Raw genomic sequence first — 24,977 nt, forward strand, 5'->3', positions numbered from 1 at the left:
GAAAGATGCTGTTTATTAAATGCATTTACAACTTATATTTATACTATTTCTACGATCGATAATTACTTAAACAATGGAACTTTTGAGTAGATATAGTACTTGATATAGCAACTGATAATCAGATCAATGCCTGCTATCAGTTTCCAGAACCTTCGAGTATCACTACGGCCCAACTGATGTTCTCACAGAACATGGATGTGCTCTTTTGGGAACATCGATGTTCTCATTTGAGAAGGTGTAGTTTTCCACATGGATAAAATGGTTTGAATAGCTAAACTATAATACTGTAGGCAACAGAGAGACTTTTATTATCTGTAAGATTCATAAAATTATTAAACGTATTATAAATTGCACGAGAAAATGGCAATTTAAAATTACCTAATAACTACTTATTAAAGTAAAAGAATATATTTCAATAAGATATTCGAGTAGTTAGTGGGAAGAACGTCAGATCCACAACCGATAGGTTGTGGGTTCGACCGATGTAGGAGCATTCTTTTTTTCAAATTTCTGAAAATCGATGTGCTCATATAAGAATATGAATGTACTCACATGGGAACATTTCGGATGTTCTCATAAGAACATCGGCCGACTTATAATAGATCTTTAGGAACGCCGATGTTCCCATATGAGAGCATTTTTCACCTTTCGGGAACATCGATGTGCTCATTAGAGAACATCAAATAGATTCTCATATGAGCACATCGATGTTCTCATGAGAACATCAGTTGGGCCGTAGTGTATACGCTGGCGCCTTTTAGTTGGTTTCTTCAAATCTGGCTTAAACCTAAATTTAGGAACTGAAGTGAACTAGACTAGATTCCCATCATAAACAAAACCCAAAATAAATGTCATCTCAATCAAACCATGCTACCATCAGCAGATAGGCATGCATAATAATAGTATTAGCATGATGATAGCAAGGGTTAAATGCTCTAAAATAAGAGATGACAGATACTAAAGTAAATGTCAAGGGTATTGTAATGTGTTGTAACATAAATATACCTAAAAAGGATACAGGCTCAACAATAAAGAGCTATTCTTTACGCGTGATTCAAAAACCATATATTGAAATACCGTTCTTGATCCATCAGATCAACAACTAAATGACCCAACAAAAATATATAATGTAATGGAATCACTGGCAACTACTAAACTGCTGCCAGATAAGAGATATAAACCAAATAATATAAATAGAGACGTAGAATATACATTTTATTGCACATTATCCTAATTTCGAATAAAGAAGGATTTTAACAGTATTCTACCTGCTTTTTTTAACCCCTTTTTACTACAGGCACGACAAGTTGATAAGTGTGTATTTTTTTGTTAGCTACTTGGCTCCATCTCGATTTCACTGCAACTTTTTGAAATATTACCCTATATTACCCTAGGGGTAATTTACGAATATTCTTTTTGCAGGTAGATGATAAATTTTTGGAGAGCTTTGTAAATTGGGAAACAGACGCTTTCGAAAGCTTGAAAGTTGAACTAAGTTTTAAATGATACATAGATACTGTTGAATACATTTTCAATCAAACTGAAGCAGCAAATAGTAAAATAACTTCCTCATATATATTACCCAACAAGGTAATATGTACAGTGGCCCACAAAACTCTCCCAATGTTTAGCAGTTTTAACTTTCAGATTTTGCCGCCGGACGAGAGGTTATCCAATAATAAAGGATTATTTACCAACTCTCAGTAGTGGGTGCCATTTGAGGTTCCCTGCTATTTTGGGACCCAGATTTATATAACGCATTTTAAGCGATATTTACAAAATCCACAGGAAAAAAAAATATTTATTAATGAAAATGCAACTATTGATGGTAAAAGAGGCTCAACTAGAAGTGTTGTAATTTTCTTCTTTTCGTTTCTTCGCAAGGAAAAAAGCGCCTTTTTGGAGCTCGGTGCCCAAGTGATCCAAAGACCAGTGGCGAGTGTTGAGCACCTTTTGTAAGGCGCCTACAGCGGGGGAGAGACCAAGATCCAGCTGAAGGCCTTCAACAAAATCAGTGATTTTTTTACGGATATTGAACCATTTTCTGTCGTCTTTTCTTCATTTAGCGCCCCATTTGTCTTCTAATTCTTGAACAGACCAGAATCCATCTCGACCTATTGTCCACTCGTCCCAAAGATCACACACAGTTGTCACTTGTCGATTCATTTTGTATAACGGTACACCCTCTTGATTGTATGGAAGTGAAATAGTTGCAACTGCGGTGTTGTTGTAATCTGGTGGTGGTGGGCTTTGTTGGGCTTCTTCCGAAAATTGTTTTGATTGCGATACATCTTCTGATCTTGGCAAGGCAGAGGTATTTGCGACAGCGCCTGTTGTCGCTACTGCTTGGTTCTCTTGGTCCATCCTAAAAGACAGTTGCAGTAGCTGCTTTCCGGTGACTATATTGTCAAACACTTTTTGCATTTGCTGCTGGATTTCATCCGACTTCTTTTGACGTTCATTCAATTCTCGCATTGTATTTGCTATACTTCGGTTGATGTTGGAAAGCTGCTCTTGTACTTCAGGAGCAAATCTTTCAATAATTAATGAATGAGGCACTTCACTTTCTTCAACGTGAGCTTTTGCTTTTCTATAAACAAAGCAAAAAGATCAGACACACAGTTTTCATTTCGAAAAAAAAGGCTTTATACCTTTGAAATTCTAGAAAGAGTGGGTTTCTGAAAATTTCGTGTCTCCAAATAGGGTGTTCAGGTATTATGTCCATCATCACAGCTGCGTCTTGTAAGAAAGTCGTCTTGAAGCATTTAATCAAAAGCAGAAACTTGTCGGCTGAACCAGAAGTTTCTTGAACTGTCCCGCTTGAATGTCGATCATACCAATAGTCAACCCAGGGAAACACCAACTGCTTCAATCTGTCACATGGCTCCTCTATAGCCCTAGGCAAGTAATAGCTAGCATCGCTTTCAAAGCCGGTCATAACGCGCATGAATTGGCGAGGAAGAGAATCAAGATAGGAGTTTGACATAGTATCAGTGTTCCAACCACCCATTCGTTGAATCTGCTGTGAAGGAACCCCAAGTAAATCGGCCATTTTTGAAGCAGAACCCCGTGGAACATGAGTAGCTTTTTTTGCTACAAAGATGTCTGCTGCAGAAAGTCCATTTTCATGAACCTGCTGGTATGAGTTGTCTTTGAGATCGAACATTCATATGGACTGATGCTTATGGTTTCCTGCTCATCTTCGCTTGAGGCATCATCTTCGTCATCTACTCAAAATAAAATAATCGCAATTAAAAAGTGAACACTCGATTTGCTATTACAAAATAATCAGTTGAAGCTTACCTCTGGCTGGCTCTTTTCCTTTCTTCTTTTCTACTTTTGCTGACTGGGGCCTAGCCCCATAAACTACACGAAGCTTAAACCAGTTTCCGTTTGCGCTCATATCAGGGAAAGGCTCCTTCTCACAATGCCACCTCCAAAAGAAATGGAAGCTCATCGCCATAAATGGGCATATCTCGACTGATTTGTTACGCATACATGCGCCTGTCTGGGTCTTGTTGAATTTCTTTGTCTTTCCTTGATTAAAAATCATTAACATAGCTGGGTAGCTGCCATCGGATTGCACCTTTGCCAATTCTTGAAAATGTAGATCTGCAAACTCGATATTTCTCACAGATTCTCCTCGAAGCAACAGATAGTGAGACATCAAAAATGCAACCACGTTTCCAAAACTATACTTGTAAAAATTCTCTCCATTGCTGTAAATGCACTTTGAAATGGTCATTACTTCTTCCTTGGTTGTATAGCCATTCGCCATAGAGGACGTAGCACGATCGACATTGTTTTCTCTATTGTTTTTTGCTTCTCTCATTCGAACTACTTTCAGAAGCTGCGTGATAACTTTGGTCCTGGGAAATTCGTTGCTGTTGCTACCCATTAATCGCTGGTAGTTCCAAAGATCCATTGTTGCTGAAACGTATACATTGCAAATGCTGTAGGACAATTTTTTGTATAGTGCGTCAGTTTTGTTGATTTCGCTAACTTCTTCTTCAGCACTATTGCCTAGTGCTTTGATATGTTTTGTACCAGGCTTTCGAACTTGACGGTTGATTACCTTTACATATTTGTTTAACTTTAAGTGCTTTTTCTTTATCGTTTTTTTCTTTAAAGAGTTTTTTTTGTTTACCTTTTCATACAAAAACACAAGTAGCTTGTCGCCAGTTGCCTGGTGGCGTGTAGCGAGAGGTCGATTCGCATAGCGCATTTCGCAAAACCGAAGAAATTCTACTTGCTTTGCGCAATAAATAGGATCTGGAAGTGTTGTATCCGCGGGCCTTTTGGATATCTTGATAGGCTTTGTCTTTAGTAGACATTTCCTCTTGGTCCAAAACTCTTTCTGATATGCGGCCGCTGTTCTCCACAAATTTTGCAAAAGGTCTTCGCCAGTACCTGCTTGATTCTTCTGATGTTTCTTGTCAATCAAGCTTGCGAAATGAGGAATATGGTCCCTTATCAACTGCGCATCGGGTGATACATTCACAGATAATTGGCGGTTTGTGTCTCTTGACTGAGAGCTTGTTCCTGGTTCTTGTTGGCGGGGAGGCATTTTTAATTGTTCTTGTTAATATATAGTCTTGTTACTTAAAATATTACTGAGAGATGAAATACTGCAAAGCAAGCTGTATTTATACACTTTCAATTTGGTTTCAAAACGAGTATCTAGAAACTACTACGCATCAAAACGGAAATGGTATGATAATTTGCATCAATGACAGCCTAATGCTTGGTTTAAACCGAATTCCAAATTACTGCTCATCAGAAAATTGGTTAAATTTCAGGAACATAAGTACAAACTAAAAGCGAAAAAAAAAGTTCTTTCAGATGTTAATAACCAGAAGAATACATATATTTCTTATGATAAGGCCTTGGATAACGCACATATCATTAGAATGTACTAAATCCTACTATTTTTTTATGTAAATGTCAAATATACATACTTAGAACAAAAACTGGGACCCAAAGATCAATAACAATTGTTATTTGACAAAGTATTGGCTGATAACAAAAATTATCACCCCAATCGGGTTCCAATTTTGCTGGGAACCCAATTTTTTTTTGGAACCTCCAAAAAAAATAATAATGAAGTTAGTATTTTCTGAGAGCTAAACCTGTTTTCTTTATATCGTTTAATTTGTACAAGCATATAGCTGTAGGAGCACAAGCTGTGATTGGCCAAAGTCATTAGGTACATTGGGACATTATTGTGAGGTCTTTTGAAAAGTCACAAAATCGGTAATAACTGAAACCCACAATTTGGAATAATCTCGAGAACGTCGCATAAGAAAGCCTCATGTAGCGCAAGTAGTCTCCATTATCCACTCGGAGTTCCAAATATTAGGTAGGTCGATTATCAATCCATGTGTGGAATTTGAGGCTTTATAGATTAAAATACACGGAAAAAAAATAAAAACAGTAAAGTCAATTTGATAAAGGTATGTTTTATTATCAAACTGACAGGTGTAAAGTAAACTGAAGTATCTCTACTGGCCAGGTAGATGATCCTTCTTATATACTATAACAATGGATAAAAACTGTCCCGTTCGTTCAAATAATCTTGACTTTTACCCAGCATATTGCCAAAGCTCAGAAAACAAATCTACCCCATACTGCGTTCGATAGAGCAGCTTATAGGGATTACAGCAACATAAAAACCTTATGGCTGGACTATATTTTAATCCCACCATAACCAGCTAAAGTGAGACGTGGCAAAAATGTTAGTTGGATAATTCTAGATGATATAAAATGGTTAATATCTTTACTTCCAATAAACGTATGGAAGAGATCTAAAAAACTACCCGCGGTATGCTCAGGATTTAATACCCGAGGGGCATTCTAAAAGTATAAAAGAGGCTAGTTTCTTCATATTTTTTTCAAAACTTTCATTATGCCTGCTCGTTTAACACAAGATTTGCGCAACACTCTCCAATCTTTGCTCTAACGTGGTCTTTCGTTCTCAAAGATAAAAAATTTGTATCCAGGAGTGGGTAACTCTACTCTTACAAGGCTCAGAAAACTCTATTGCCCTGATCCAGCTAGACCTCTTGGCGGAAGACCGAAAAAACTTGGTGCTAAAACTATGTCCCTAGTGTCAAGAGGACTTCGATCAGGTGCTTTAGATAATCCCCGAGCAGCACAAGAAAGTTTAAGATCAATGGGCCATGATATGTCAATTAATGGCATCCGCAAGTCATTGAGACGAAATGGACTTAAATCTCGTAGAAAAGTAAAGACAAAATTTGTTAGCAAGACAAACAAGCGGCTTCGATTGGCGTGGGCTAAAAAGCATAGGCATCTTACTATTGCTGATTGGCGTCGTTGGATGTTTTCGGATGAAACAAGAATAAACCTTTGGGGTTCAGATGGTAATTCTTTTTTCGGACGAATGGTGACCGAACTATGCAGCCTCATCAAGTCAAACCTCAAGTGCAGGGAAATGACGGTGGAGTCATGTTCTGGAGTTGTATAACAGCGGAGGGGCCTGGTTATAGTACTACCATTATTGAAGGCTCAGTAAACTCGTACTTGTATGTTGATATTTTGAAGACATCATTGGTCGACACTCTTGAGCCACTACGGCCCAACTGATGTTCTCATGAGAACATCGATGTGCTCATTGAGAATCTATTTGATGTTCTCAAATGAGCACATCGATGTTCCCGAAAGGTAAAAAATACTCTCATATGGGAACATCGGCGTTCCTAAAGATCTATTATAAGTCGGCCGATGTTCTTATGAGAACATCCGAAATGTTCCCATGTGAGCACATTCATATTCTTATATGAGCACATCGATTTTCAGAAATTTGAAAAAAAGAATGCTCCTACATCAGTCGAACCCACAACCTATCGGTTGTGGATCTGACGTTTTTCCCACTAGCTACTCGAATATCTTATTGAAATATACTCTTTTACTTTAATAAGTAGTTATTAGGTAATTTTAAATTGCCATTTTCTCGTGCAATTTATAATACGTTTAATAATTTTATGAATCTTACAGATAATAAAAGTCTCTCTGTTGCCTACAGTATTATAGTTTAGCTATTCAGACCATTTTATTCATGTGGAAAACTACACCTTCTCAAAAGAGCACATCCATGTTCTTTGAGAACATTAGTTGGACCGTAGTGGTTCCATTCCACTTGCTGGGCATACATCCTAAATCTTGTGGCGTAGATAGAAAATGGCAGATTTTCCCGATGAAGACTTCGGAGCTGGGTTTCTGCTGTGATAACTGGGTTGGAATCGCTGAAAGCATTGATCAAATCGGAACTAAGCATAGCATAGTTGGTTAGAATTTTAGGCTTTGGTAGTTGGTCCATTTGTGCGATGAATGGTTCTAAAAAGGCAAATAACGGACCGGTAACGCATGAGATAGCCAGCATAGCTCTGCGTCCATCTGTGTTATAACTTGGGTTGGCTGCAAAATAGACTGCCAATTGCGAGAAAAAGGTGTTACATTGGTCTGATTTACCATTGAAAGCGCTGGGGAGGCGGACTTTGCTGTTACTGGGTTCATTGTGCTGAGCGTTGTTATTTGTCATTGCGTTGATTTGTTGCTACTGGAGGCGAACAATGTCACGAATTTCTTGTAGCTGACCAGGCAAGGATTCTTGTAAACCGCGAAACTGCGAAATCACTTCGTGAAGGGTCTGAGCTTGTTCTTTAGAAAGCGGCATCTTCCATCTAGTTGTCAAAATTTCCAGCAGGGTTTAAAGAGTCTGGGGGGGCTTGGTCTTGATGGACGGGGCAAAACTTGGGAAACGTAAAGGGGGTTGGGTGGTGGATTATAATGTCAAGAGTTTGAACTTGGGTTATAATTATTTATCTAGTAAAATGACTATCTTAGAATACAAAAAGATATACAAGATAACTCACAATTAGGAAGGATGAAGTGGGGAAGGGACATGGTATTTATACTTGACAAGAGGTGCAGATATACCTATATATAAGCGCCTGATTTTCTTAGTGCTCGAAATAAGACTGAGAAACTCTGCGAGAAAGTTTCCTTACCTGGAGCTACTACAGGAGATATCCATCGGCAGAGCTCTCTCCTTGATTTTCGCAGCTGTATTTTTCGCCTGTATTACTGATGCTATTCTCTTCTTGATTTCGTCCCACCACAAATGCAATTGACAGTTGTTTCGATTTGAAGTAAAAAAGTATTATTTGCTTGACATCTTCTGAGCTTCCGAGAGTCGAATTAAATATCGCGTTGTACTATGCATGGAAAGAAAAAATCACTACAAATTTTATGTGAAAAAGAAAATCGACAGGTTGGCTTTAGTGGTATTCAACTGGTAGGTTACTCTGAGTACGGTTTTCTCACTTCATTAAGTTCCTGAGTAGTATGTCTACTGCCACTATGAGGTTATTATGTCTTTTACCCCCAGGGTAATAGAGGGTAATATTTCAAAAAGTTGCAGTGACTACTTAGAGTGTAACTATGAATATCTTGAGATTATGTTGGAATATGCTGTTTATTGAATGCATTCACAACTTATATTTATACTAATTCTACGATTGATAATTAATCAATGGAATTTTCGAGTAGCCATAGTACTTAATATAGCAGCTGATAATCAGATCGATGTCTGATATCAGCTTCCAGAACCTTCGAGTGTACGCTGGCGTCTTTTAGTCGCTTTCTTCAAATTTGGTTTAAATCTAAGTTTAAACACGACAGTTTGTTACAATGGTAAAATAATTTTGTAACGCTAATTTTAAAAAGCGACGCCGGCCACTACAGGCCCCAGTAGTTCCCGGTCGTATTAGAAAACAATAATACGATTCAAAGTTTCTTTCTCTAGTAAAGTACGTCGACAAAATAATCCAGAACTGCCGATGTAGCATTTTCAGAATTCTAAATCCGAAGATTGAGTCTCTCATCTTGCTATTTTATACAAGTTTTTTCCATAATTTATAGACAACCCAAAACTAATTGCTGGATTTTTATTTTAAGATTATTAGAAGAGCAGTATCGGAAGAGTAAGCGTATAAAGTTTTGAGTGACTCTGATCACTGGTTCATGTGGAATTGAGCTCCCAATGTCTTCTTTGTAATATACAGCTATACTTTTTGTGTGTAGAGTGTCCAGACATTTACTCTTTAATGACTCTTTCAATTTTAATGGTAGAACTGCCGGATGTTGATACAAATTTCCAATAACATGTTATGAATTACATTCGTCAGTTTCCAGCTTATTCCACTCATTACAATATATCTTTTTAATCAAATATTATATAAAAAACATTTATTATGTGGCCTAATGTAAACTGCCCCACATTAAATACACTGTAAAAATCACTGAATATTGTAAAAAAAAGATAAAACATAGTACCCAATGCCATTACTTGAAGTTAAGGGCAGTTGTGAGCATCATATTTTCGAAGCACTTAGTAAGGCTAAAAAAAATCCCATATAGTAGCTCTATTCCATATTTTCAACGAAATGTGTGTCATTTTGCCAGTATTTCATGATGAGCTTAAAAAAAGTACCTTATTCATGACTGTGAAAGGGAGATTTTTCACTATAAAATAATGAAAGAATGTACATGTTCTGATGGACTCCTTCTCTTTTCTTGTTCTTTTCATATTCTACTTGACACTATACATTACAGAGTATCTGACGCATATATTTTATACGGTAAATAAAGTATGCACACTTCTAAATCAACAAAACTGAACGACATCACTTAATATTTACGCTGATTTATCATTTTATTCCTGTTTCTTTTTGCATTTTGGTACGAGAGTGGTTGCTTCTTCTTTTTGTATTGGTACTCTTTTCAATTCAAACGTACCCTAGTTATCGATGCTACTCAACTTAAAGCAATGACTACAAACTGTTATCTAATGCATTATCACGACTATAACTGTTTTTCAATAATAGCTAAACACACCATAAATTATCAAATCATATTTCCATCATGACATGAATAAGTTACTCGGGTCGTTTAATAGAAGAATGATAATTCAGAAAACGGTACATTGTAGGTTCGACTTCGGTAGGAAGCATTCGTTTTTTCAAATTTCTGAAAATCGATATGCTCATACGGGAACATTTCGGATGTTGGCATGAGAACATCGATCGACTTATAATAGATCTTTAAGATTGCCGATGTTTCTAAACGAGCACATCCATGTTCCAATGGGAACATCAGCTAGACCATAGTGCGAAAGAGAAAGAAACAAAGGACGGTCAAAAGACTGCGCTGGATCATAGATGTTGGCCACTTTTCACAAAACATTGCTTGAGGCATCTACGACAGATGCAACAAGACAACGTTCATCCAACAATACCTCCGTATCCACTAAAGAATAGCGAGAATTGAAACATATAATAGCACAATGCTTTGAAACAACGAGAGAACAATTAGGAAAAGCAAAAGAAAAGGAACGGACTTGAGATTCGGTGAGAGTAGATTGAGAGCGGAAATGAGATACCTCTTGCAAGCAAAGGATATCCAGATGGAGAGAGGAGGAGCGAAGATAAGATGTAAACTCTTTGAAATTTGTAGGATTAGACTGCATGAACAAGCTACGCGTGTTCAAGGAGCCAATCTTGATGCCTAATTTTGTACTCATTGAACCCTACGGGCGTCTTGCTTAGTCTTGAGAGGCAATTTGCCATTGTTCTTGCTATTCTTGACACCAACAGCACCAGCAGACTTGTTACCAGGAGCACCAACACCAGCACCATTCACAGCCTTCAAATTGGCATTCAATTCCATTCGCTTTCTTTGAGAGGCCTCCTTTAGCTTAGACAAACCCATCATCTCCTCTGGTGAGTCAACATTCATAGTAAGAGCCACCTCATTAGAAGCGTATTTCGAGAATGCAGAGCCACGCACATCAGGAAGCTTCTTGACCCCACTACCAGCAAGCACGATCTCATCATCTTCTTCCATAGCATCATCTCCGTGTAACTTATCCTGATGATCTTCACCTTGAAGACCCTCCATTTGCACCTCCAAATTATCACTTTTAGTGGACTTGTCATTTTCAGACGCGTCAACACCATCAACAACACCCTGAAGAGATTCTTCCTCTTCGTCTATTACAGACTCGAGTTCTTCTTCTTCCACTTTCTCTTCCACTTCCCTACCTGCTCCTAGCTTTGCCTTAGCAACGAAATCCATCAAATGCACCGTCTGTCGACGTGCCTCAGTGACCTCCTCCGAATCCTTCAGTTGATGATCCACCTTTTGCTTCTTGGCACCAGATTGATCCTCCTTATTAGGACAAAAACGCAACATGTGACCATGCTTTCCACATCCATAACATCTACGCTGGAGCAACTCAGGACATTTAGCGCGGACATGACCACTATGACGACAGAAATGACAAACAGGTGGAGCACCCTTATATGTCGCTGCGACAAAGCAATCAAACTCGCTGAGATAGAGCATTCTATCTAGAGGTTGAGCCTCCTGCCACTCACCACCCTCTACCTGATATCCCACCGAGGTATCCACCATCACCGAAAACTTGCCCTCAAAGAAACCACCACGAGTGAACTTCTTCACCTGCAGGACACGACCATAAAACGACAAAGACTTGATCAAATCATGCAAAAAGGTGGGTTCTTTGACGATGCGTATCAAAGTAAACTGGACAAACTTCAAATCACCAAACTCCTTGCATTCCTTGGCGTGAACAGCCTTGTACACCATGCCATTCACGTTAACACCAGTTGTCATAGCCTTGTTCGCATCATCCACCTCCTCGAACTTGGCTTCAATAAGCAAAGAACCATCGTTCTTTTCATCGTAGACACTTAAAGGACGAAATTCCACCAGAGAAGACACCTGGGTTTGAATTACCTTATACGCATCCACACGATCACCAAACAAACCCTTACGGAAAGAAAAGAGAACTGAACCAGAAGTAAGTGCCTGCTGCACAATCGCCATTGCCTTACTAGCAAGATTTGACTCTTCAAATCATCATCCTCGAACATCACAGAACCCACCAAAGGGTAAGAAGAAGTCGCGGCCTCCATCGAGCGCCTCTTGGACGGCTGATAGAATCTCATGGTAGAACCACGAGATGCACGTTCAGCCCAAGTCATTTCAGAATTGACTGACATAGAGTGTAACTTGTAACTGGAGTGTAACTTTTGTAAAAAATAGTGAAAATGTTGAATTCGTCGAAAAAATGCTGAATCGATCTGAAATCAAGATATGTTGTAGAGCTGGAATAAATGTATCTCAATATACTTGGATGCAAGATGGATGTTTCCTAGTTGTTGAGATATCGTCGTTCAAAGTTGGCGAAAACAAAAACTTTTTGAAAAGTGATGTATAAGCGAAGGAGCCCCCATAGTTTTTTTTTTGTATTAAAGTGTATCTTTATTAGCATTAAGGTTTATAATTTATACAGAGTTTACAGGCAGGGCCAAGGTGCCAGCTTGAACACTTGCCAAAGAAAGAGAAGAAAAGAGTGTACCATGGTCTTGACGGACCATGTTGATAGCAGCAGAAGCTATCCAAGGCTCCTCGTCTATGACGCATCGCCAATGATACTTCCAAAGTGTACTGTAAGCAGCACCAAGAGCAATCAGAACATCCTCATCGATCACCAACAAATCTGAAGCATTACAAAAGGTAGTCAGCGCCAACCAAATAGAAGAAGCAGAGGGGAGTAGCTCTTGAAGTGACAACAAAGAGACTACATCCTGCCAGAAAAATGACTTGACATGGCAACCCACCACGAAATGGTAAAGGTCCTCTGTAGCAAAACCGCAAAGAGCAAAAGCAGGAGACAGAACTTTGGTAGGCATAATCTTATGGCACCACGAACGGTGCGGAACACGGTCATGTAGCAATCGCCACCAAGGTGTGAAAGCCTTTGCAGGCATTTCCAGGGACCAGAAAGTACGCCACAAAGCAGGAGACAGCAACAAATGAGTAGGCAACTTCAAGGGAGGACCCATACGAGAGGTAATGGTACCCTTTGCACGGTGCCAATACCTTCGCAAAGCACCAAGAGAGAGACGAGCAACCGGAGCAGCAGAACGAGACGAGTTGGAGACAGTCCAATGAGTACAATCTGGCATCCAAGAGAGGAACCCCCATACGCGGAGCCTTTAACAGCCTTGAAGGATAAAACCTCGCCTGTTGAAGTTTCAAACTTTGCTGTACACCAAAAAAACCTTTTTTTTTTTTTTTTTTTTTTTTTTTGTATTAAAGTGTATCTTTATTAGCTTTGAAATTTATAGTCTATACAGTAATTATAGGCAAGGCCAAGGTGCCAGCTTGAACACTTGCCAAAGAAAGAGAAGAAAAGAGTGTACCATGGTCTTGACGGACCATGTTGATAGCAGCAGAAGCTATCCAAGGCTCCTCGTCTATGACGCATCGCCAATGATACTTCCAAAGTGTACTGTAAGCAGCACCAAGAGCAATCAGAACATCCTCATCGATCACCAACAAATCTGAACCACTACAAAAGGTAGTCAGCGCCAACCAAATAGAAGAAGCAGAGGGGAGTAGCTCTTGAAGTGACAACAAAGAGACTACATCCTGCCAGAAAAATGACTTGATATGGCAACCCACCACGAAATGGTAAAGGTCCTCTGTAGCAAAACCACAAAGAGCACAAGCAGGAGACAGAACTTTTGTAGGCATAATCCTATGGCACCACGAACGGTGCGGGACACGGTCATGTAGCAATCGCCACCAAGGTGTGAAAGCCTTTGCAGGCATTTCCAGGGACCAGAAAAGACGCCACAAAGCAGGAGATATCAACAAATGGGCAGGCAACTTCAAGGGAGGACCCATACGAGAGGTAATGGTACCCTTTGCAGGGTGCCAATACCTTCGCAAAGCACCAAGAGAGAGACGAGCAACCGGAGCAGCAGAACGAGACGAGTTGGAGACAGTCCAATGAGTACAATCTGGCATCCAAGAGGTAGCACCATCAGAACGGGGCATAGTAAAATAGTCTGCTTGAGACAAGACTATCTTACTATCCATGACAGGCGGGAATACCAGAGAGACAGGACCACGATCACGGTTCAAGGCAAGAAAAACAGGGCGCAAAACACGAGATGACCAAGCAAGATGGGAAGTGACACCATCAACTATACCTAGATCAGGTTGCCAGAAAGAGACATCCGACACTAAGAAACGAGGATCAAGAGATGATGGATCACGAGGAGGACGAACAGAAGGCACAGTACTGAGTACAGAACACAAGGGAAGATCAAGAAACCACCTAGCAGACCAACCAGAGGAAGGAACTAACTTTGGCAATCTCAACAGAAGCTTTCCGAGATGTGTTAGAGCAGGCACAGAAGACACACGAGACTGGTAAAGACCAGGAAAACAAAACCACGGCAAGATGGACTTATGACCAGTGTAAACTTGAAAAGCATACACCAACCAAGAGGAGACAAAATCACTGGGAGAGGGTGGACGCAACAAACGTTGCAAATAGACAAGATGCAAAGCTAAGCTTTGATCTGCTATATCCACGAGACCAACACCACCAAATTTGCGAGGAAGACACAAAGTAGACCAGGCAACACCGGGGCGAAAAGACACCAGATACTCACGAACCACCTTTGTGAGCAACTTCAACCACGACGCAGTTACACCACCACCAGGAACAACACGCAACAAATGATATACCTTTGACAACAGTAACGAGTTAGCCACTAGTCCTGCTCCCCTAATGGAGAGATTCCTTTGTTTCAACAAGTTACTGTGTCGCTGGACCTTCACCAAGACACCATCAAGATAGTCTTGAAGTTGACTTTCAGTATGATACAAGGGATAACCCAAGTAACGTACTGCACCACGAGAGTGAGCGTCATGCCACTGGAGACCAGTAGAATCAGCCAAAGCAACCCAAGCAGAGTGAGACACACCAGACAACGACACCAACACTGTCTTGCTGATATTGACTTTCGCATTAGATGCTCGGCCATACAGATCAAGAACAGACAACAACACAGACCACTCTTCTGGCGAAGACAAAAACACCTCAAGATCATCCGCATAGCTCAGAATCTTGACAGGAGGAGGAGCAACAGAGCCACTAACAAAGTCCAAAGTCCAATTCCGGGCACCAGTACCATGATCCACACGAACTTCAACCGGTGAAGGCTTCCATTTACGTGGGATATCAACAGGAGACAGAGTAACACCAGAGAGACCAGGACAAGCAAGAAGAGAACGAAGCAAAGGCTCAAATGCCAGATTGAATAGCAATGGAGAGAGAGGATCACCTTGACGAAGACCTCGCAACTGAGGTACAGGAGCACCAAGCCAACCATTGATAGACACTGAAATCTTGGTTCCAAAGAACAAAGAAGACAGACAAGACACCAACTCACCAGGGAAACCAAACCGGAGCAACACACGACAAAGATACTCGGGATGAACCCGATCATACGCCTTCTCTTGATCCAACAAAACAGCCACTTGAGGTAAATCAGGAGCAACAACACGCAAGTGAGACATCAACAACTGATTTAACCAGCCATTGTCAGAGATCAGACGATGAGGGAGAAAACCAGTTTGATAAGGGTTGATTAACTTTGGCAACACTTTGTTCATACGATTAGCAATGAGCTTTGTAAATAACTTGGCATCACTGTTAATTAAGGACAAAGGTCTCCAGTTAACCAACAACTGAGGGTCACCCTTCTTGAACAATAAGACCATACGAGTTTGCTGCCACGAAGGAGGAAACACACCAGAAAAAGCTGCACCCAACACATCCACAAGCAAGTCAAGAAAATCAGTTGAAACACCAGCAAGATATTGATATAATTCAAAAGGCAAACCGTCAAGACCAGGACTTTTAGACTTGGGAGCATGAGTGAGCAGAGACAACAAAACCTCGCGAGTTGGAAGTTCCATTAGCATATCACCATCCAAAGATGATAGACGTACATCAGTTGGAACATTCCCCAGGAGAGTATCGATAGCTTCAGCATCGACAGCATCAGGGGTATATAGCCTTTGGTAAAAACCTTGTGCCTCCCTGTTGATAGCTGCTGCTTCCACCAAGATATCTCCAGTAGTAGAGCACTTTAAGGATTGAATTGTCTGTTGAGACTCTCGCACCTTGATCGAACGATAGAAATACTTGTTGCTACGTTCTCCCTGTTCTAACCAACGAGTGGCAGAGCGAAGCATATTCTGACTAGTCTCTTTCTGTATCTGATTCTCAATCAAAACTTCTAGTTGCCTGACCTGCTGCTCAGCATCACCTGTAGCAGTAGACACTCTGTCAGTTTGATCAATAGCATTCCTAGTCTCAACACCTGATACAGACGTTGACAGAGCCCTAATACGTTCCAGTTGAAGCGTAAAAACTTTGTTCTTGAATCGTGCTTTCATGCTTCTAGTGTACTTTTGTGCACAGCACTTTAGTAACAACTTGAAGGATTCCCATCTAGCCACCGTGCTTTCAGGGTCACCACTACCACCTTGACTAGTATTGACACCCTTAGACCCACCACCAACAGCACCAGAGAAGAACAATGACACCGTGGCATTCAACAACGCAACAAATTCCTTATCATCAAGCAGAGTTGGATTAAACCGCCAACTACCAGGACCAATACTAGCTGTCGCAGGCAACATTTCAACAGTCAAAAGAGAGTGATCCGTCCACCTACTGGGCATATATAGTAACTGACTATTAGTCAAACGAGGAGCAAGAGAAGAGTGACCAAAGATGTAATCAATACAAGTATTGCTCTTTGGAAACGTAGCTAAACCATCCGGATGACAATTGACAAAGTGAGTACGCAACCAGTGAACAAAAGGAGCGACATCGGCTTGACGAGAAGTAGGCAAAGAGTGCAAGTGAATGTTGAAATCACCCATAACCATCCAAGGTGTGTTGAACACATCAGACCAAAGAGAAAGAGAGAGAAAATCAGAGATAAATGAAGGACGGTCAAAAGACTGCGCTGGACCATAGATGTTGGCCACTTTGCACAAAACATTGCTTGAGGCATCTACGACAGATGCAACAAGACAACGTTCATCCAACAATACCTCCGTATCCACCAAAGAATAGCGAGAATTGAGACATATAATAGCACAGTGCTTGGACACAACGAGAGAACAATTAGGAAAAGCAAAAGAAAAGGAACGGACTTGAGATTCAGTGAGAGTAGATTGAGAGCGGAAATGAGATACCTCTTGCAAGCAAAGGATATCCAGATGGAGAGAGGAGGAGCGAAGATAAGATGAAAACTCTTTGAAATTTGTAGGATTAGACTGCATGAACAAGCTACGCGTGTTCAAGGAGCCAATCTTGATGCCTAATTTTGTACTCATTGAGCCCTACGGGCGTCTTGCTTAGTCTTGAGAGGCAATTTGCCATTGTTCTTGCTATTCTTGACACCAACAGCACCAGCAGACTTGTTACCAAGAACACCAACACCAGTACCAGAAGCAACACCAGCACCATTCACAGCCTTCAAATTGGCATTCAATTCCATTCGCTTCCTCTGAGAGGCCTCCTTGAGCTTAGACAAACCCATCATCTCCTCTGGAGAGTCAACATTCATAGTAAGAGCCACCTCATTAGAAGCGTATTTCGAGAATGCAGAGCCACGCACATCAGGAAGCTTCTTGACACCACTACCAGCAAGCACGATCTCATCATCTTCTTCCATAGCATCATCTCCGTGTAACTTATCCTGATGATCTTCACCTTGAAGATCCTCCATTTGCACCTCCAAATTATCACTTTTAGTGGACTTGTCATTTTCAGACGCGTCAACACCATCAACAACACCCTGAAGAGATTCTTCCTCTTCGTCTACTACAGACTCGAGTTCTTCTTCTTCGACTTTCTCTTCCACTTCCCTACCTGCTCCTAGCTTTGCCTTAGCAACGAAATCCATCAAATGCACCGTCTGTCGACGTGCCTCAGTGACCTCCTCCGAATCCTTCAGTTGATGATCCACCTTTTGCTTCTTGGCACCAGATTGATCCTCCTTATTAGGACAAAAACGCAACATGTGACCATGCTTTCCACATCCATAACATCTACGCTGGAGCAACTCAGGACATTTAGCGCGGACATGACCACTATGACGACAGAAATGACAAACAGGAGGAGCACCCTTATATGTCGCTGCGACAAAGAAATCAAACTCGCTGAGATAGAGCATTCTATCTAGAGGTTGAGCCTCCTGCCACTCACCACCCTCTACCTGATATCCCACCGAGGTATCCACCATCACCGAAAACTTGCCCTCAAAGAAACCACCACGAGTGAACTTCTTCACCTGCAGGACACGACCATAAAACGACAAAGACTTGATCAAATCATGCAAAAAAGTGGGTTCTTTGACGATGCGCATCAAAGTAAACTGGACAAACTTCAAATCACCAAACTCCTTGCATTCCTTGGCGTGAACAGCCTTGTACACCATGCCATTCACGTTAACACCAGTTGTCATAGCCTTGTTCGCATCATCCACCTCCTCGAACTTGGCTTCAATAAGCAAAGAACCATCGTTCTTTTCATCGTAGACACTTAAAGGACGAAATTCCACCAGAGAAGACACCTGGGTTTGAATTACCTTGTACGCATCCACACGATCACCAAACAAACCCTTACGGAAAGAAAAGAGAACTGAACCAGAAGTAAGTGCCTGCTGCACAATCGCCATTGCCTTACTAGCTAAGATTTGACTCTTCAAATCATCATCCTCAAACATCACAGAACCCACCAAAGGGTAAGAAGAAGCGGCGGCCTCCACCGAACGCCTCTTGGATGGCTGATAGAACCTCATAGTAGAACCACGAGATGCACGTTCAGCCCAAGTCATTTCAGAATTGACTGACATAGAGTGTAACTTGTAACTGGAGTGTAACTTTTGTTGACCTTTGTAAAAAAAAATAGTGAAAATGTTGAATTCGTCGAAAAATTGCTGAATCGATCTGAAATCAAGATATGTTGTAGAGCTGAAATGGATGTATCTAAATATACTTGGATGCAAGATGGATGTATCCTAGTTGTTGAGATATCGTCGTTCAAAGTTGGCAAAAACAAAAACTTTTTGAAAAGTGATGTATAAGCGAAAGAGCCTTCACACCAAAAAAACCTATTCGTTAGCAGGCCAGCTATGAAAAAAATTTAGATAATACGTAATCGCTAAACAAATTAATTATATATATTACAAACAAAAATTTTTTTTTTATTTAAAAAAAATAAATTTTGCGTTTAATAGTTGGTATTTTTTTATATTTTTTGTATTATTTTAAAATTATGTGTTTATTAAATTACAATATTTAAAATAATAAATTTTAGCTGTGAATAGTAAGTAAAATAAATAATTTAAATATATTTACAAAATAATATATAAAATAATTATTACGTTACATATATTAACATAATATATTATAAAATATATTATAATATATACACTTTTCCAATTTTTTTAACATATAATATATTTTGTTAGAAAAATTAAATTTTTTTATTTGATGTAAAATATATTTTTATATTTGTAAACAAATTGGTATAGGTGCTTTCTGGCTATTATATTTTGATGTGACGAATAGGTTGTAAAGACTGCGGTGTTTTTTTTGCAGGAAAAAGTTTTTGTTTTTGCCAGGGCGGGTTTATACAAGGCAACATTTTCAACTTTTCAAAAGGTTTTTGTTTTTGCCAACTTTGAACGACGATATCCTTGGCCTTGCCTGTAAATTCTGTATAGATTATAAATATAAAGCTAATAAAGATACGCTTTAATACAAAAAAAAAAAAATTGAACGACGGTATCTCAACAACTAGGATCCCACGTAAATGGAAGCCCTCACCGGTTGAAGTTCGTGTGGATCATGGTACTGGTGCCCGGAATTGGACTTTGGACTTTGTTAGTGGCTCTGTTGCTCCTCCTCCTGTCAAGATTCTGAGCTATGCGGATGATCTTGAGGTGTTTTTGTCTTCGCCAGAAGAGTGGTCTGTGTTGTTGTCTGTTCTTGATCTGTATGGCCGAGCATCTAATGCGAAAGTCAATATCAGCAAGACAGTGTTGGTGTCGTTGTCTGGTGTGTCCCACTCTGCTTGGGTTGCTTTGGCTGATTCTACTGGTCTCCAGTGGCATGACGCTCACTCTCGTGGTGCAGTACGTTACTTGGGTTATCCCTTGTATCATACTGAAAGTCAACTTCAAGACTATCTTGATGGTGTCTTGGTGAAGGTCCAGCGACACAGTAACTTGTTGAAACAAAGGAATCTCTCCATTAGGGGAGCAGGACTAGTGGCTAACTCGTTACTGTTGTCAAAGGTATATCATTTGTTGCGTGTTGTTCCTGGTGGTGGTGTAACTGCGTCGTGGTTGAAGTCACTCACAAAGGTGGTTCGTGAGTATCTGGTGTCTTTTCGCCCTGGTGTTGCCTGGTCTACTTTGTGTCTTCCTCGCAAATTTGGTGGTGTTGGTCTCGTGGATATAGCAGATCAAAGCTTAGCTTTGCATCTTGTCTATTTGCAACGTTTGTTGCGTCCACCCTCTCCTAATGATTTTGTCTCCTCTTGGTTGGTGTATGCCTTTCAAGTTTACACTGGTCATAAGTCCATCTTGCCGTGGTTTTGTTTTCCTGGTCTTTACCAGTCTCGTGTGTCTTCTGTGCCTGTTCTAAAACATCTCGGAAAGCTTCTGTTGAGATTGCCAAAGTTAGTTCCTTCCTCTGGTTGGTCTGCTAGGTGGTTTCTTGATCTTCCCTTGTGTTCTGTACTCAGTACTGTGCCTTCTGTTCGTCCTCCTCGTAATCCATCATCTCTTGATCCTCGTTTCTTGGTGTCGGATGTCTCTTTCTGGCAACCTGATCTAGGTATAGTTGATGGTGTCACCTCTCATCTTGCTTGGTCATCTCGTGTTTTGCGCCCTGTTTTTCTAGCCTTGAACCGTGATCGTGGTCCTGTCTCTCTGGTATTCCCGCCTGTCATGGATAGTAAGATAGTCTTGTCTCAAGCAGACTATTTTACTATGCCCCGTTCTGATGGAGCTACCTCTTGGATGCCAGATTGTACTCATTGGACTGTCTCCAACTCGTCTCGTTCTGCTGCTCCGGTTGCTCGTCTCTCTCTTGGTGCTTTGCGAAGGTATTGGCACCGTGCAAAGGGTACCATTACCTCTCGTATGGGTCCTCCCTTGAAGTTGCCTACTCATTTGTTGCTGTCTCCTGCTTTGTGGCGTACTTTCTGGTCCCTGGAAATGCCTGCAAAGGCTTTCACACCTTGGTGGCGATTGCTACATGACCGTGTTCCGCACCGTTCGTGGTGCCATAAGATTATGCCTACCAAAGTTCTGTCTCCTGCTTTTGCTCTTTGCGGTTTTGCTACAGAGGACCTTTACCATTTCGTGGTGGGTTGCCATGTCAAGTCATTTTTCTGGCAGGATGTAGTCTCTTTGTTGTCACTTCAAGAGCTACTCCCCTCTGCTTCTTCTACTGTAGGGGGAAAAACTGTCCTGTTCGTTTAAAATTTTTGTCTTTTTGCGCAAGTTTCTGGTCATTTCTTTGTATACAAGGTCGAAATATATATCGTTTGAATGAGAGAAAGTAGTGCTATCTATGCATATTTATGCCTTTTTCAAAAACTAAAATCGAATGATTTTATTATTTAAAAAATAAATATAGAAAAATGTACATTATATTATAAAATCATTAATAGTGAGTTGAACCACTTTTGCTCTTGATGACTGCGTTGATTCGGGCAGGCATACTGTCAATATATTTTTGGCACTTTTTTTCTGTTATTTTGTACCATTCTATGTAACTATGCCGCTCTAGTTCTTCTTTTGTAAAGGGTCTAGTGGAACACTTATTAAGACGAAGCTTTAGGAGATGCCATACATGTTCAATGGGATTAAGATCGGGACTTCGGGGTGGAGAATTCATATTTTCGTCTAGGTTGAACCCATTGTCGGTGAACCATTGCTTAGTAATGCCCGAGGTATGCGGTGTTGCTTTTCTTGTTAAATTCGCACATCAGATGGTGTCTTCCCAAAGTGCTCAAGAGTGTCGACCAATGATGTCTTCAAAATATCGACATACAAGTCCGAGTTTACTGAGCCATCAATAATGGTAGTACTATAACCAGGCCCATCCGCTGTTATACTACTCCAGAACATGACTCCACCGTCATTTCCCTGCACTTGAGGCTTGACTTGATGAGGCTGCATGGTTCGGTCACCATTCGTCCAGTAAAAAGAATTACCATCTGAACCCCAAAGGTTTATTCTTGTTTCATCCGAAAACATCCAACGACGCCAATCAGCAATAGTAAGATGCCTATGCTTTTTAGCCCACGCCAATCGAAGCTGCTTGTTTGTCTTGCTAACAAATTTTGTCTTTACTTTTCTACGAGATTTAAGTCCATTTCGTCTCAATGACTTGCGGATGCCATTAATTGACATATCATGGCCCATTGATCTTAAACTTTCTTGTGCTGCTCGGGGATTATCTAAAGCACCTGATCGAAGTCCTCTTGACACTAGGGACATAGTTTTAGCACCAAGTTTTTTTCGGTCTTCCGCCAAGAGGTCTAGCTGGATCAGGGCAATATGGTTTTCTGAGCCTTGTAAGAGTAGAGTTACCCACTCCTGGATACAAATTTTTTTATCTTTGAGAACGAACGACCACGTTAGAGCAAAGATTGGAGAATGTTGCGTAAATCTTGTGTTAAACGAGCAGGCATAATGAAAGTTTTGAAAAAAATAAGAAAGCAAAGAAATAAAGAAAAAAATATGAAGAAATTAGCTTCTTTTATACTTTTAGAATGCTCCTCGGGTATTAAATATCCTGAGCATACCGCGGGTAGTTTTTTAGATCTCTTCGATACGTTTATTGGAAGTAAAGATTTCAACCATTTTATATCATCTAGAATTATCCAACTAACATTTTTGCCACGTCTCACTTTAGCTGGTTATACTGGGATTAAAATATAGTCCAGCCATAAGGTTTTTATGTTGCTGTAATCCCTATAAGCTGTTCTATCGAACGCAGTATGGGGTAGATTTGTTTTCTGAGTTTTGGCAATATGCTGGGTAAAAGTCAAGATTATTTGAACGAATGGGACAGTTTTTCCCCTTACAGTATTTATACTAAGTTCTGAATGACAAAGTAGCAATTTATCTTGTACAACGCTTATCACATTTGGTGAAACTCAGCATTTAGATAGCTGAGATGCACTTCAATTATCATAGCTTGTCCATGTTATTGCACAACACAGACATATCCACCCATCAAGAATACCTTAATCTTTGTAGACAGTTGTAGCTCTTCTGGCACAACAATACTATTTGGATCTATTAGTGAAAGCGCTCAATGTACGTCAACAACCATTCAAACATACGAAAATAAAGACGCACGCTTATATCGCACATCTTGTGAATGAATCACTCCTGATCACAGTATATTCAATCACACCCATGATGGTCGTAATAAGAGGTATTATCTTTATACAAACAAAATCAAATCAATAGCAAGCATATTCAAATTGTTAAGCACAAAGAATAAAAGAATTATTATTTGTAGCTTATAAAAAATGTTCGATATTATAAAAACAAGAAAAGACTTATTTGAATAAGATCAGACACAAAAAACTAAAGATTTATTGATGAAGACAAGAGTTATTCTATTTATACTAAGTTCTGAATGCCAAAGTAGCAATTTATCTTGTACAACGCTTATCACATTTGGTGAAACTCAGCATTTAGATAGCTGAGATGCACTTCAGTTATCATAGCTTGTCCATGTTGTTGCACAACATACACATATCTACCCATCAAGAATACCTTAATCTTTATAGACAGTTGTAGCTCTTCTGGCACAACACAAATATGACAACTATGCCCTGCTGCCATAGTTGCACAATATCACAGATAAAGGGTTCCATACTTCAACAACAAACATTACACTTTTAACCATCAAGGTTACATTAAACCATGCTATGACGATAGCTCACCCAAGCACATCAAGGTTACTCAAATCGACCCTTATGGCCTGTGCTCTTGCATTGATTACCATTTTAAATCAAACATCAACAACATTAGCCAGATATCGCAATAGCAACACCTATTGCTCTCTACCATCACTAATCCTACAAGCTAGTTGCAAATGTATAAATACTCTTCTTTTTTTACTCGATTCCAGGATCTACGGTTCATTTTATATACAAATAAAATACAGTTGATTTCTATTGTATTTTACTATTACTTTATTCTTTGGTGATATCAACTGAGCCCGATTTCACTGCAATGTCGAATAATTGCACCTTATCTTTTGAATAAAACGGATTTAAATTGTGTCTTCATTGTTCTTTTATTTCATTACAGATCTTACTAATGCTACCTTATCATGAAAGTTTTTTATCTGGAAACCGCTCAGCCAGTGTAGCTATATACTAGCTATTGGTGACATGCTGTACTGTGGTGTATATGTCGAAACCTATTCCTCCATTGGAAGCTGATTTTATAGCCTCAAAGGAAGATACCATGTACTATTTTGTCTTTGCAGGTGGTTTTAGCATTTGTTTTGTTACAACTAATGATTACAAAGTTTAAAGGTTAACTTGTTACTTGAAAGCAGAGAACATTGCAAGCACATTTCTTTTTTTTTACCATGACAACATCAAAACAAACAACATTCATAGGCAACATTTTACGAACAGAAACATCCGATTATCAGGATATCCGCCTGCTGGCTTCATGTTCCCACAAAAAAGAACGTCTCCCCTTCAGAAGTATTCGTAGCTCGTGAAAGATTATGAAAATAACGATCTAGATAGCCACCCATCTTTATCTGTTCCTACCTACCAAAGTAACCCCTGCTCCATCGATGTGTTTTTTGAGCTTCTGTTTATTGCCGTTCTTTCATTTGTGGATATATCTTTGGCTGATGAAAACAACCCTTATGATTGTCTTCTCATGAATGCTTTTGAATCACATCCTCAGTGATCACCTTCCCGTATT

General features: G+C 39.9%; 9 protein-coding genes across 9 annotated transcripts; 1 reads left to right on the forward strand and 8 right to left on the reverse strand.

The window, feature by feature from the left end:
* Window positions 1–2,058: 2,058 nt before the first annotated feature.
* On the reverse strand, window positions 2,059–3,052 carry ATC70_000248 (uncharacterized protein; the record flags this gene model as incomplete). Its single annotated transcript, XM_064819666.1, has 2 exons — window positions 2,059–2,590; window positions 2,652–3,052. 2 exons carry the CDS (start codon window positions 3,050–3,052, stop codon window positions 2,059–2,061), a joined length of 933 nt encoding a protein of 310 aa, XP_064683586.1.
* A 225-nt stretch (window positions 3,053–3,277) lies between these two features.
* Window positions 3,278–4,567, reverse strand: ATC70_000249 (uncharacterized protein; the record flags this gene model as incomplete). The annotated part of the gene is made up of 2 exons (XM_064819667.1): window positions 3,278–4,075; window positions 4,148–4,567. 2 exons carry the CDS (start codon window positions 4,565–4,567, stop codon window positions 3,278–3,280), a joined length of 1,218 nt encoding a protein of 405 aa, XP_064683587.1.
* Window positions 4,568–7,072: 2,505 nt separating this feature from the next.
* On the reverse strand, window positions 7,073–7,561 carry ATC70_000250 (uncharacterized protein; the record flags this gene model as incomplete). The annotated part of the gene is made up of 1 exon (XM_064819668.1): window positions 7,073–7,561. The coding sequence occupies one exon, from the start codon at window positions 7,559–7,561 to the stop codon at window positions 7,073–7,075; it is 489 nt and encodes a 162-aa protein (XP_064683588.1).
* Window positions 7,562–10,599: 3,038 nt separating this feature from the next.
* ATC70_000251 (uncharacterized protein) lies at window positions 10,600–12,107 on the reverse strand (the record flags this gene model as incomplete). Its single annotated transcript, XM_064819669.1, has 2 exons — window positions 10,600–11,874; window positions 11,940–12,107. The coding sequence occupies 2 exons, from the start codon at window positions 12,105–12,107 to the stop codon at window positions 10,600–10,602; spliced, it is 1,443 nt and encodes a 480-aa protein (XP_064683589.1).
* Window positions 12,108–12,392: 285 nt separating this feature from the next.
* On the reverse strand, window positions 12,393–13,076 carry ATC70_000252 (uncharacterized protein; the record flags this gene model as incomplete). Its single annotated transcript, XM_064819670.1, has 1 exon — window positions 12,393–13,076. The coding sequence occupies one exon, from the start codon at window positions 13,074–13,076 to the stop codon at window positions 12,393–12,395; it is 684 nt and encodes a 227-aa protein (XP_064683590.1).
* A 163-nt stretch (window positions 13,077–13,239) lies between these two features.
* ATC70_000253 (uncharacterized protein) lies at window positions 13,240–17,268 on the reverse strand (the record flags this gene model as incomplete). The annotated part of the gene is made up of 1 exon (XM_064819671.1): window positions 13,240–17,268. The coding sequence occupies one exon, from the start codon at window positions 17,266–17,268 to the stop codon at window positions 13,240–13,242; it is 4,029 nt and encodes a 1,342-aa protein (XP_064683591.1).
* A 50-nt stretch (window positions 17,269–17,318) lies between these two features.
* Window positions 17,319–18,845, reverse strand: ATC70_000254 (uncharacterized protein; the record flags this gene model as incomplete). The annotated part of the gene is made up of 1 exon (XM_064819672.1): window positions 17,319–18,845. The coding sequence occupies one exon, from the start codon at window positions 18,843–18,845 to the stop codon at window positions 17,319–17,321; it is 1,527 nt and encodes a 508-aa protein (XP_064683592.1).
* A 123-nt stretch (window positions 18,846–18,968) lies between these two features.
* ATC70_000255 (uncharacterized protein) lies at window positions 18,969–21,485 on the forward strand (the record flags this gene model as incomplete). Its single annotated transcript, XM_064819673.1, has 2 exons — window positions 18,969–19,027; window positions 19,883–21,485. 2 exons carry the CDS (start codon window positions 18,969–18,971, stop codon window positions 21,483–21,485), a joined length of 1,662 nt encoding a protein of 553 aa, XP_064683593.1.
* Window positions 21,486–21,980: 495 nt separating this feature from the next.
* Window positions 21,981–22,508, reverse strand: ATC70_000256 (uncharacterized protein; the record flags this gene model as incomplete). The annotated part of the gene is made up of 1 exon (XM_064819674.1): window positions 21,981–22,508. One exon carries the CDS (start codon window positions 22,506–22,508, stop codon window positions 21,981–21,983), a length of 528 nt encoding a protein of 175 aa, XP_064683594.1.
* Window positions 22,509–24,977: the final 2,469 nt, after the last annotated feature.

The sequence above is a fragment of the Mucor velutinosus genome (assembly GCF_035048745.1).
Source record: "Mucor velutinosus strain NIH1002 chromosome Unknown tig00000041, whole genome shotgun sequence".
In the NCBI taxonomy this organism is placed as follows: domain Eukaryota; kingdom Fungi; phylum Mucoromycota; class Mucoromycetes; order Mucorales; family Mucoraceae; genus Mucor; species Mucor velutinosus.